Below are 13,030 nucleotides of genomic sequence, written 5' to 3'. Positions count from 1 at the left end.
TAATCGGCCATCATTGGGAAGAGAGACCCCTTGGTCTTGTAAACTTTACATGACCCAGCACAAGGGAAGGCCAGGGCCAAGTAGTGGGAGCGGGTGGGTAGGGAAGCAGGGGTTGGGGGAGGGGGGTATACGGAACTTTCGGGATAGCATTTGAAATGTAAATAAAGAAAATAATAATAAATAAATAAAAATTAAAACCCTAGCTTTTACTTAAAACTAAGTTAAACTAAGGTAAAAACCTTTCCCAGGCCGGGCAGTGGTGGTGCACACTTTTGATTCTAGCACTCAGGAGGCAGAGGCAGGCAGATTTCTGAGTTTGAGGCCAGCCTGGTCTACAGAGTGAGTTCCAGGACAGCCATCCAGGGCTACACTGAGAAAGAGAAACCCTGTCTCGAAAAACCAAAAAACAAACAGACAATCAATCAAACAAACAAACAAAAAACCCTTTCCCACAAAACCCACTTCCATCATGAACATTTTACAAAACTATTGGAGGGGTTTGGAGAGATGGCTCAGTGGTCAAGAACACTGGCTGCACTTCTGATTCAGTTCCCAGAAATCACAGGGTGGCTCACAACTGCTTCTAACTCCAGAACCAAGAGATCCCCGACCTCTTCTATCCTCCACAGGCATGCATGAATGTCACATAGACATACATTCAGGCAAACACTCATATACATAAAAATTAAAAAAAGGGAAAATCCAGTTTTATAAGCTAATCAGGGAATCTGTAGAAGAGATATTTCTATGAGGCTCAAATTGTTCATTCCTTAAAACCAAAGAAAACTATGCTGGTTTGCTGCTGCTGATCTCAGTTTTCTGAAACAGGGTCTTGGGTAGCCCTAACTGGCTTCAAATCTTACTGCTGTAGCTGAAACTGACCTCAGGTTCCTGCTCTTCCTGCCTCTACCTCCCAAGTACTGAGATTGCAGGTGTGTACTGTCTCTTTAAAAGGCCTTTTACCTTTATCTATTTCTCATGTCTGTGGGTGTTAGTATGGGCAGAGGGAGCCATTTGTGGATGTTGGTTCTCCTTCCACCACATGCACACTAGCGATCAGACCCGGTCCTAATGGTATGTCTTTACCTACTGAGCACAGCACCGGTCCTTGGTAAGTTCTTAACAAACTTGTATTGAACTGGTTTGAATAATATGTAGAGAAATGGGGTTTGGTTCTAGGAATGGAAAAAAAAAAAGATTAAAAGTCATACAATGTGCCTGGTATGGTAGCGCATGGCTTTAGTCCAAGTAATAGGGAAGTTCAATGCTAGCCTGGTGTACAAAGTAAATTTTCTTGTCTCAAAAAAACATACAAAATATATAGGAAAAAGCAGACGCCCAAACCTCCCAGCTTCCCAGAGGCCTTGTGTGGAGAGCGGCACTGCACTGCACGAGGTGGGCAGGGAGCTGAGACAGTGACAGCTATTTTCTTTGACTCTAAAATTATTCTAAAAGGTCATCCCTATGGGAAATTAAAGACTAGTAATAAAGAAGGGGCGTTAATCAGATATTGCTAAAATTGTCCTCGAACTGATGTACAGATTCACTGCCATCCCCAGAATCTATAGAAACTGTCAAGCTAATTCTAAAATCACATAAAATAAAATAAACCAGAAGATACAGTTGGATAATTACTTCCCTAACTTAAAGGTATTTCATAAAAACAACACTTGGCAGGAGACACTCACAAGATCTCACCCCCCTTAGGAGCTGTAGGCCTGGAATGGCTGCTGAGGGATCCCTAACTACTGACCATGACAGCACAGCACAGGCCCTCAGCACAGCCAGTGGGGATGAGCCACATCTTCAAGCTCATCCGCGTTAACCTTGGGGAAGCCAAAGCTCTTTGCAACATGGATATGCCTGTGGACAGGGAACTTGACCGTGGCCCTGCACAGGGCCTCAGTCACATGGTCTTTACTCTGCAGCTTGGTGAAGACAGACATAATGACCTGGCCACTGTGCTCTGAAGCTTCTCAAAGCCACCCCATACATGGCAGGAGCCTAGACTGGGGACAAAATGAGATCCCAAACATGCATACATAGCAGTGTCTCCAAGGCCCCCGAATGACAACACAAGCAACAGGCTGCACTCTCCCAAGGAACGGCTGCTGCAGCCACTGCACACCCCTGTAAGGAAAAGGCCTGGGCGGCCTACCTAGTTGCCAAGAGCATTTCCAGTGATGTGAGCACTGGAAATGTCATGTGCACATTGTGTGTGTGCATGGATTAGTAATCATAACCCTAACCCAAACCCAAACTTTTCAAGGATAAACTCTAAGAATGAATAAGTTCTAAAATGGATTTAAAATACAATCATATGTTTTTAAAGAAAGATGAGGAGAAGAAAATATAAGAAAAAGATTCAGGCAATGGTACCTAAAAGAGCCGTTTCATGCAGATTCTACTCGTATCTGCTGAATTTACAAAAACTTAATGTCTATAATTACCTGTGACCGAGTAAAATTAAATACACACACCCCACAAACACCCTACCTTGCAAGCAGAGGCAAGTAGAGTCTTGGAATTGTTACAGGCCACACAAACTATCTCATAGCCATGTCCATACCTAAAAGTGAAAGAGAAAGCGCGTGCTCTTTACTTTTACACTGCAAAAAAGATTACAGAGAAAGGATCCCTGCCTCACCCTACCTCCCAGTTCTTTAAAGGAATACCACATCTGCCTAGGTAACTATAGAGGGAAGACACCCAGGGACCCAGAAAAAAACAACAGCTCCCGAAGCAGCGTCCCTCCACACAGGTTTTCATGTCTCACGGCCACCAGCCCGAGACTCCACCATGGAAACACATTGCTGGGAACACACGAAAATAAAAACATCGGCTGAGTAATGAACAGAAACTCTTCTAGACCGCTCTACCTGGGAAATGAACACCAACCGACTGACAGCCATAGTAAACAACAATATAAAACAAACAAAAACAAAATAAAAACCCCATGAGTTTCTCTCACATTCTATTGGGCAGGAGGACACCGTAGGTAGGAGGAAGGGGAAGGCCAAAGTCAAGAGGAGACCCTTAAGCCAGACTAACTCCAGAAGGACAGTTCAACTTACAGTTTCTGAATCTCAGGCCACAGGGTGTTCTGCAGAAGGTGATCCTCAGTGGGAGGTTCTACAAGACATTTTCATTCTATCATACATTTTGAATACTACATGTACTTTTTCTCTTTAGCCAAATACACAGTAAAAGGCACTGCTCTACTTTAGGTCCCCAGCCACAGAGTAGACTGTGTGTGCTACGGACTTCATTAACTTGTCTTACCATTAAGGACAGCGGGCTGAAAGGTCACCTGGGGAGACCCGAAGGCAGGGCTTATGAGCTCATCCTCCTCAAAGGGCTGAGAGGCTATGTCTCCTAGTTTAGAGAAACACAGATACCATGAATAGAGAGGCCATGACAGTGCCTCAAAGCTACGTATCAGAGAGCAAGAGCCTTCCGAATAACTGCTTCAGTGCTGTGCCTAGGTGCTGCAAATGTGTTTCTAGTATGCTATTTTCCCAACTAGCTCCTGAAGTAAGAATGAATTCCATAAGGAGGCTGTCCATTTTTTTTTCACCTAGCTATTTTGCATATATAAATTTTGCATATATAACTGATCATTCAAGTTGCTCACCATCTCACTGCTAATTGAATGGCTCTGTGAAATCCTGGGTGATGTCAGTGGCTACATGTGAATAGAGCAGTTATCACAAAATAGGAGGTTTTAAAACAGTCATACGGGTACACCGGGAATGCATTACACAAATCTGTAACTAAGTTTTAAGTACTAGAGCCATTCAATTATTTTGGAAACTAAATCCTTACCCTGAAAGATAGCTTTATTTGACAGCCCTAATGCAGGAACAGTGGCTCCTTCTGGAATATCATGGTCCTGGAGAATGAAAAGCACATTTCAGACACTAAAAGTTATTGATATGTCAAATACCACAAAAAATGTCTTGTTCATAAATGCAGAGAACAATCCAGTCTGTTGTGTGTGGCTGCCATCTTTCCAACTCCTGACCTGGCAGGTGCCACTCCAAGTAATCCCTCTCCAACAGACAGGTCATCCTACCCACCACCCACCTTCCCCACAGTGCAGTGGGTTGCAGACTCTAACTGGTGGCCAAGGACTCGGCCTCCCCACCAAAAGCCTTAAGGGATGCCCCAAACAGAAGTAGCCCCAAAACACATAGCCATGACATTTTTATTACATACGTGTAAATCACTTAAAGCTACTTTTACAACTCAGTAAAATATGATCAGAAGAGGCAACTCTGCCTAGACCCTGCACTCACATGTAAGCCATATGCTAACCACCAGAAATGGTATACAACCATATGCTGAGTGTTTACCAATTCAGCTTTACACAGACTCTGCAAGTAGACATGAGTGATAGGAACTTAAAACACTAAAGGACTGAGAATGGCGACCTGGCTGGGTGATGATGCATGTTATCCCATACACTGACGGAAAGGGCAGCAAGAGGCAACCCAGCACTCGTCATGAGGACGCCTACTATAGCACACAGAACCAAGTATATGTCCGGAGCTAAACCTTTCCTGGAATCCCAGAAACCGAACTTCATTTCCTAGAAATCAACATGCTCTGAACCTTCTCTCCCTCCACCCAGAGCTCTCCCTCCATCCCTCAGCAATGGCAGCACAAGGAGAACAGAAGCAACTGCCTTCAGCAACTGAGAAAGCTGAGGCAGGAAGCGCTGCCAAATGAAGCTGAATGCATCCCCGTGGCTCTGCTTGCACCTGCCTTTCCCACTCAGCTACTGGCCTGCCCTCACACTCTGGGCTCCCACAGAATCCTATTTTTCTCCCGCAATGCTTTTCATGCCATCCTTCCAACAGTACCAATGTGAGCGATTATTACCTGCCACCTAAAGCCCTCCAGCACTCTCCTTCAATTCTCCAGTTCCCTCTTCAACAGCCCCAACAGCTCTGGCTTCCCTCCCCAACCCATCTACTTTTTACCTGTGACCCAACTCTTAGTAATAAAGTATAAACAGATACTTATGTACAACAGAACCATTCTCTATAGCCAACTACTTCATTATTTTGTTCTCTCTCTTCCTCTCTGTCTGTCTGTCTGTCTGTCTGTCTGTCTGTCTGTCTGTCTCTCTCTCTCTCTCTCTCTCTCTCTCTGTTGGAGACAGGTCTCACTACATAGCCTTGGCTGACCTAATGCTCACTATGAAGACCAGGCTGACCATGAACTCATACACATCTGCCAGCCTTTGCTTTTCAAGCGCAGGCATTAAAGGCATACACCATCTAGTTCACAATCTTATTTGTTTTCTTCAGCACTAGAACTGTGGACCATGTACATGCTACATAACCCAAGCTGTATTTTAAATCCAAATTCAAATATTTTTCTAAGTACCCCAAAATCTTATGTAAAAAGCAGACATAAATAAGCAAAAAAAAAAAAAAGTCCCATAAATAAGAATGAAAAATGTCCCAGGAAAACATTTTCACTGGGGCTAGACCATGGCTCAGTGGTTGGGAGCACTGGCTGCTCTCCACAGAGAGCCTGGGTTCCATCCCCAGCATCCACGTGGTGGCTCACAGTCGGCTGTACCTCTGATCCAGGAGTTCCTCCTCCTCTGGCCTCTTAGGCACTGCAGTTATAGGATACGTAGACATGTATACAGGCAAAACACTCACACATACAAATCACAGTATCTTTAATTTAAAAAAATAAATTGCTCATTATTCTAATTGGTGAGCTCTTTCTTCCACAATTTATTTTCCTGTCATATGATGTAGTTATTAGGCCAGAAGTGGTGGCACATATATTTAATCTCAGCACTTGGGAGGAAGACACAGGTAGATCTCTACAAGTTTGATTGAGGCTAGCCTGGTCTACGAAGCAAATTAGAGCCCAGTCAAGGCTGCATAATGAGATACTGTCTCAAAATAATAAAAAAAAAGAAAAGAAAAAACGATTCAGCGATTAACTCTTCCTATCCCATTAGTTCAATGCCCCACTTCTGCCCTACAGAAAGACTGGAATCTTTATCAAGATAAGATTTGTCCATCACTCAATCCAGTCACCTACAGTAGAGACAACATATGACAATCATATTATCATCATATCAATGAACATGATATTGCTGCTTTAGAGTCTTGAACTCATTTGTTACACAAAAATCTGTATTTATTTATTTATTTTATAGTTATTTTCTATGTTCGTGAGTGTTTAGCCCACATGTATATATGTGCACCACATATGTGCCTGGTGCCTGGTGCCTGGTGCCTGTGGAGGTCAGAAAGCACCTGATCCCCTGCAATTGGAGTTAAGGAAGATTGTGAGCCATCACACGGATGCTGAAAATGAAACCCAGGTCCTCTGCAAGACCAGCAAATGCTCTTCACTGCTGAGCCACCTCTCCATCTGTGTTCAACACTATAACCACTACATGCCATGATGACTCCCATGAAAGTCTATGAAACCTGAAACATGATTTAACTTCTTTTCTACCTGTATGCTATATCTAAGTTAGAGAAATACTCACATCACAGAGCATGTGACTCAGTGACTGTTGGGAAATGACACTAAAATTCTCCACAAAATTCCGAGGAGCAGAAAAAACACGAAGAACTTTCTCGTCTGCTCCAGACACAAACTGAAACCGATCAATCATCGCCAAACACTTGAGGTTGTATCCATGTATCTGAGGCCTTGCAATCTCATGCCAAGTGACCTGGGGTTAAAACATAGCACATATAATGAAAACGAGTGCACACTTCAAAACTCAGTCCTCTTGAACAAACAAAATGCAGGATGCAAAACTTGCTACTGCCAAGTAGTCCCATTGCCAGCAATTCAGTGGTGTGCAACAATCCAGTGGTGACGTCCCATGGTAGCCTCAGCCTGAACATCCTAATGCAGGCTACTCACTTGGGAAATGTCAAGTGGAAGGAAGGCCCTGAATTAAGGAGGAAGGCGTCTTACCTGTGATGGGTCCTTCTGGCCCTTCTTCTTCCACGGAGCAAAAAGGCGAGTGGTCTGATCGGTGCTGGTAGTGATAATGAACTCTCCCTCTGGATCCCACATGAGGTCTTGGACGCCATCGAAGTGTCCTGAAATGACAAGCTCTGGAGCCCACTGCCTCTGCAACGAAAATGAACAAACACATAAGCGAAATAAACAGGGACCACCAAGAGGAAACTGCTAAATATTCAAGACCAGACCATAAAATAAATGAGACTGTAACATCCAAATGTGTGTTGTATCCTTTGAAACAGTAATTGTGGGAAACTTCCTGGCAGCCAGATAGCTTGATGTTACCTGTCTATCAACTCTCCTGTAAAACAGGTATTAAATAATGACCACCATGCAAATGAATTAGGAGGACTAAATGAGTTTATACTCATGAAGTATATAGACAATGACAGCACATACCATGTGCTCGCTGAACAATTATTAAAATCTATAGTGAAGAAAGAATATTAAGTAAAATGAGATGGATTTTGAGTGGGAACCTAAAGCATTTCTATATTAAATTAGAGGGCTTAGCCAGGTATGCTAGTGCACATCTCTAAACCCAGCACTGGGGAGGCAAAAGCTGAGAGATCTCTATGAGTTTGAGGTTAGCCTAATCTACATACAAGGACAGCCAGATCTACACAGAGATACCCTGTCTCAAGAACAAAAGTTAAAGGATCTGTGGGTACAAAGGACAGAGGATGAACCACAGCAAGTTGGCCTACCTGTTCAGCTCACAACAGCAAGCATGTGCACAGAGGCCGCCAAATTCCTGCCCTCATAGCCCCTTTTTCAATAAACTCAAGTAAGAGGAAAATGAAATTAACTATGCAATCAACAGATTGTTTAAGGCCAAGTCTAATGAATATGGAGTATTTTCTTCTGTTTTATTAAGATAGGTTCTCATTTAACCAAAGCTGGCCCCGAGCATGCGTTACCGCAGAGGCTGGCACTGAACTCCCGATATTCCTATCTCTGCTTCCGAGCACTGGAATTCCAGGCACGGGCTAACACGCTGGCTCAGTAATTGCACTAAGCTACATCTTGTAAGAACATATGGCAAAGAAATTATATTAATTCCCCTACCATACAAGTATGGGTTGTAAAGTTAAGCTCTAGTGGGTGTTTATAACAGGTTCTGAGTGCTACAGACAGAACTCTGAAATTATCAGTACAGTCTTCCAACAGAAACTCCCTCCTTGTTCATAAAAACCAGCCCTGGGCTGGAGAGATGACTCAGTGGGGTTAAGAATGCTTGCTGAGGGCTGGTGAGATGGTTCAGCGGTTAAGAGCACTGACTGCTCTTCCAAAGGTCCTGAGTTCAAATCCCAGCAACCACATGGTGGCTCACAACCATCTGCAATGAAATCTGACGCCCTCTTCTGGAGTGTCTGAAGACAGCTACAGTGCACTTACATATAATAATAAATGAATCTTTTTTTTTTTTATTAAAAAAGCATGCTTGCTGAGCAATCATGAAGACTAGAGTTCAGATTGTAGCAGCCATGGCACAGGCCAGGCATACTGAAAATGTCTGTAACCCCAGCTTTCAAGAACTCTCCTGGCTCCTGTGCACAGGCAGGTGTGAACACCTACATATACAACTGAGCACACACACAAACATACATGCACACACAGTAAATCTCTGAAAAATAAAGAATATCAATCTTGAAGGGTTAGAAAGGTGTCTCAATAGTTAAGAGTCTGTACTGTTCTTCTAGACCACCTATGTTCAGTACACAACACCCATGTCAGCCAGCTTACAACCACCAGTTCCAACAAACCCAATACCCTCTTTCAGCTTCCACTGGCACCTGTATTTACATGCACATACCCACACACAGACACATTAAATCTTAAAACTAATCTTGACTATGAATGAACAACAGCTCATGTGGGCTGCTGCAGTGTGCTCAGTTTTGCTGACAACCTAACACTGTTCTAAAAAACAAGGTCCATTTAAAACTCCCTCACACTAACATATGGAAATCCTATGCACAGGCACAGTGAGACTGGTTTCAGATTTGAGTGCCTCCTTCCTCATCTTGTGCTTTTCTTCTGCAGAGGTTCTCAAAGACAAGCTGAGTTAAGGAAATAAGAGTTCGCATTAAAAAAATAGTTCCTAAACTAACAATGTCATAGACTTAGTGGTTGTTTTAACTGTGGAAGTAATCCTAAAGGCTAAGTCGAAATAGAGGCTAGAAGACAAATTCTCCAATAGAACAACAAGTTAAAACCTCAGAGGGGATTAGTACCAAGACCACAAACTAAAATTATAAAGGGAGCTACTGGGCTAGTGAGATGGCTCAGAAATAAAGGCACTAGCCACCAAGCCTGCTGGCAGCTGAGCTAAGTGCCACCCACAGGACAGGAGGAGGGCACGGGTCCTGCAGGTCGTCTTCTAACCTTTGCCCCTGTGCACCAACACACCTGCACATGCATACCAACAAATGCACAAACATTTACAAAATATATTAAAATAGGAAGATATGAGTTCAAAATACAACAAGTCACATTTCACCAACTATTCTTATTTCTTAGTTTGTTAAAATTTAAAAACCGCTTACATAGCATCAATCCCTGACTTTCATCTGTACATGATTGGGGGAGGGAAGGGGACAGACAACCCAGGGCCTCAGATAAGCTGGGCCAATGCCACTGAGCCACACTGCAGACTCACATAGACAGCATCATTCAATACTGTCGCGCTGCTATACAACTCTGCATTCTTCTTCCTAGAAAAGCCCAAACTTCTAACCTAGCATAAACACCACAGACTATCTGTAGAAATGAATGTCATTTCTGCTTAAATGTGCCTACTAGGAAAGCCCAAGCCAGCCAGAGGCCCACATGCTCGTACTGGGTTTACGGTACTCTGTTTCCAAAGGTGCAGTGCTCCGTGGAATGCATGAGCGATGATCATGGTGCCATTCTCCCCGAACTGGCAATCAAAAAACCCCAGGGTATTTCCACCAACTTCACCTACTCGGACCTACACAAGAACAGAAAATCAGTTATCAATCAATCAATCAATCAGTCCATTTCTCACACTAGAAAAGGAGTCTAGAGAGTAAGTTCAGTTTGTTTAATGTGCAATGTACACAAAGAGTAAAAATTTACAGCTCTAGGAAAATACTCTAAAAAGCTGCACTTTGTATTTCTTAACTATCTTACCTGCTCTAACCAAACCCCTGACTCTTCATCTGGAGCCCAGAGAATCATGGTTTTGTCCATGGAGGCAGACAGCAGTCTCACTGGCTGCTGCAGAACGCCATCTGAAGAGAAAAACTGTCTTTAGACGATCAAGAAGCAGAGTTGGAGACTGCCAGGACAAAACAGAAGGGCAGGTAGCACACTGCCTGCCACAGCCAAGCCTGTAAAGGCAGGCGTGATGGCTCACACCTACAACCCAGCACTTAGGAAGCTGAGGCAGGACCACTGCCTCAAACCAAGGCCAGCCTGGCTCCACTGTGAGACTGGACAAACAGCCATAAAATCTGCCCTAGTACACACAAGCTGTGATCTAGTCAGACAGTGGAATGTTATAGGGTAATGAACCAGCGCTACATGAACCACTATGGCTGCCATCTCTAAGTGTGTACAAAAGTGTGATGCAGAACATTAAGTACATACCAGTACCAAGCTTTGTCAATGACAGCAAAGCTGTGCATGACTATATAAACATGGAATTCAGGTTCAATAACATGCCTAGGACTGACACACACTGACCTAGCACTGTGTCTCCACTCAATGGCGGAAAAGCTTAAAAGGGACACAGGATCTTGAACTACAGAAAAACTAATGTCAGTTTTCAAAACAACACATATTATTTTAAATAAATGTTTTAAAGTTTTCCTTTACTATTTTTAAACCTATTTTTAGTGTGTCTGTAGTGCATCTCCATGTCAGTTGTGCAGAGGTGTCTAACCTGCTGGAGTTGTGAATGACAGTTGCTAGCCACCTGACGTGGCTGCTGGGAACTGACCTGGGTCCTCTGTAAGGGCAATGCTGGATCTGAGTCCCTAAACTATCTCCAGCCCCCTTTTTGACTATTTTAACTATTTAAAGATAAAAAAAAAACTATTAATTATTCATCTATGTGTGTGAATGACAAAGAGGGTGTCAGGTGTATCGCTCCAGCACATCTTCCTCTTATTTTTACTAGTGGAAATATAGCTTCAAATGAGCAAATATGACTATACGGTCTTTCTTTCTTTTTACTTGTGTGATTCACTATTCAAGATGGGCTAGCCTTGATCTTGTAATCCTCCTGTCTCAGCTCCCTGCTGCTAGAATTACAACTTTGCACGACCATGCTCAGCTCACTCTTTCTGGGGTTTTACTATATAGCTCAGTCTGGCTATAAACTTGCAATCCTCCTGCCTCAGCCTCTCTAGTGGTGGAATCACAGGCACAGCACCATCATATGCAGTAAGATTATTTTTTAGTTTTCAGTTAAGCCTGGCTTGCTAGAACAGGAAAAGTACATCACACAGCTAGCAGGCTCTGAGCTACAGAGACAGCAAACAGTGGGGCCTGGGCCAGAGCAGGCGCAGACTCCTGTGTTAAGAGCAGTAGCGCACATGGGTCAGGAAAGTGGAGAGGGTATGGGCTGTGAAGAAAGAGAGCACTATGCTAGGTTACAAGGCATACACTGGAGCTGGCTGAGAAGCATGGAACGGTGAAGAAGACGCAATGGCAGACATGCACTAAGAGCTGAGTGCTGACCACCTGGGCATTAGTGATTGCTTTTCCTGGGTCAAAGAACCAGCCTGTGCCTTCCTCAGCTTTACAGCAGCACCAGCCTCAGCAGGGTACCCTGCCCCTCATACACAGAGAGGAAGGGCAAAAGACAGAAGGGAAAAGCGTTGTTCTCCTACGTACTGCCTCTGTGTCACCCCCTCCACACTATCAAGAGACTGAAGGTTCCAGTGAGGTTGGCTTGGGTCAATTTTCCTCACACTCCCGAGTCCCACAGGGACTTTAAAGAAACAGAGCCAGCAGGATGGCAGTGTTAGCACTTGCTGCAGTCGGCCAGTCGCCAGCACACTGATTTTACAGGTCAACACGGCTCACATTTACCAACTTTAGTTACCCTCAAAGCGATCCCCAGTTACATGCAATGAAGCAAGAGCTGTCGGCTGTCCTCCTACCTTTGTAAAATGAAGGCTGCCAATGAACTGCATTTACCCAGTTTTCATGTCCAGCCAGCACTGTCTCCAGGGTAACCGCAACCGTTGTTCTAACACCTACAACAGAAGCAACTCAGAGACCCTTCCTCATAGCTCTTCCAAAAAGAACATTTGTAAATTCAAGACTGTTGCATAATTATGTCAAGAAATTAGAACCGCCGGGCGTGGTGGAACAAGCCTTTAATCCCAGCACTCGGGAGGCAGAGGCAGGCGGATTTCTGAGTTCGAGGCCAGCCTGGTCTACAGAGTGAGTTCCAGGATAGTCAAGGCTACACAGAGAAATCCTGTCTCGAAAAAAAAAAAAAAAAAAACAAAAAAAAAAGAAAAGAAATTAGAACAAACATAATCCAAATTCAACAAAAAGAACAAACAAAAAACCCCTAAACTTCATTAACCTCTCCCACTAGAGAAAAAAACTAATAAATTTTCTCCTACATTTTTCTCTATCTTAAAGAATTAAGAATATATTTTACTATTTGAAATATTCCTAAAAAGGCTGTAACATAACAATTAAAGAACAAAATCACACATGATTACATTTTGAAACATCACATGTACAACTCTTATGTGTCAGCTCAAAACTGAGGCTAGACTGGAGATGAGCTGTACTCTGCCTAGCATGTGAAGCCCTGGGTTTAATCTCCAGGACACCAAGAAAAAAAAAAGTAGCATTAAGGTAAAACCAAGGCTAGGGATATAACTCAGGTGAGAGGTGGGTGAGAGAGGGCAAGCCTGGCATACCACAGCCTGGCTTCCATCCCTAGTGTGACATTAACAGGGCAGTGTGCACAGCCTGGCTTCCACCCCGCAGTGTGACATTAACAGGGCAGTGTGCA

At 43.6% G+C, this 13,030-nt stretch overlaps 1 protein-coding gene across 1 annotated transcript in view; it reads right to left on the bottom strand.

Moving 5' to 3' along the window:
• The window catches only part of Elp2 (elongator acetyltransferase complex subunit 2), a 35,295-nt gene that overhangs the window by 9,650 nt on the left and 12,615 nt on the right, over positions 1-13,030 (bottom strand). Inside the window, exons 9-17 of the mRNA XM_021214156.2 lie at positions 12,156-12,251; positions 10,177-10,277; positions 9,863-9,994; positions 6,970-7,128; positions 6,530-6,718; positions 3,826-3,892; positions 3,283-3,375; positions 3,075-3,132; positions 2,497-2,569 (exon numbers count right to left, since the gene is read on the bottom strand). Of these exons, the coding sequence (XP_021069815.1) occupies positions 2,497-2,569; positions 3,075-3,132; positions 3,283-3,375; positions 3,826-3,892; positions 6,530-6,718; positions 6,970-7,128; positions 9,863-9,994; positions 10,177-10,277; positions 12,156-12,251 (968 nt within the window). The remainder of the gene's footprint in view (positions 1-2,496; positions 2,570-3,074; positions 3,133-3,282; positions 3,376-3,825; positions 3,893-6,529; positions 6,719-6,969; positions 7,129-9,862; positions 9,995-10,176; positions 10,278-12,155; positions 12,252-13,030) is intronic.

Source organism: Mus pahari, chromosome 15, assembly GCF_900095145.1.
Source record: "Mus pahari chromosome 15, PAHARI_EIJ_v1.1, whole genome shotgun sequence".
In the NCBI taxonomy this organism is placed as follows: domain Eukaryota; kingdom Metazoa; phylum Chordata; class Mammalia; order Rodentia; family Muridae; genus Mus; species Mus pahari.
This window is presented reverse-complemented; position numbering and strand designations above follow the sequence as displayed.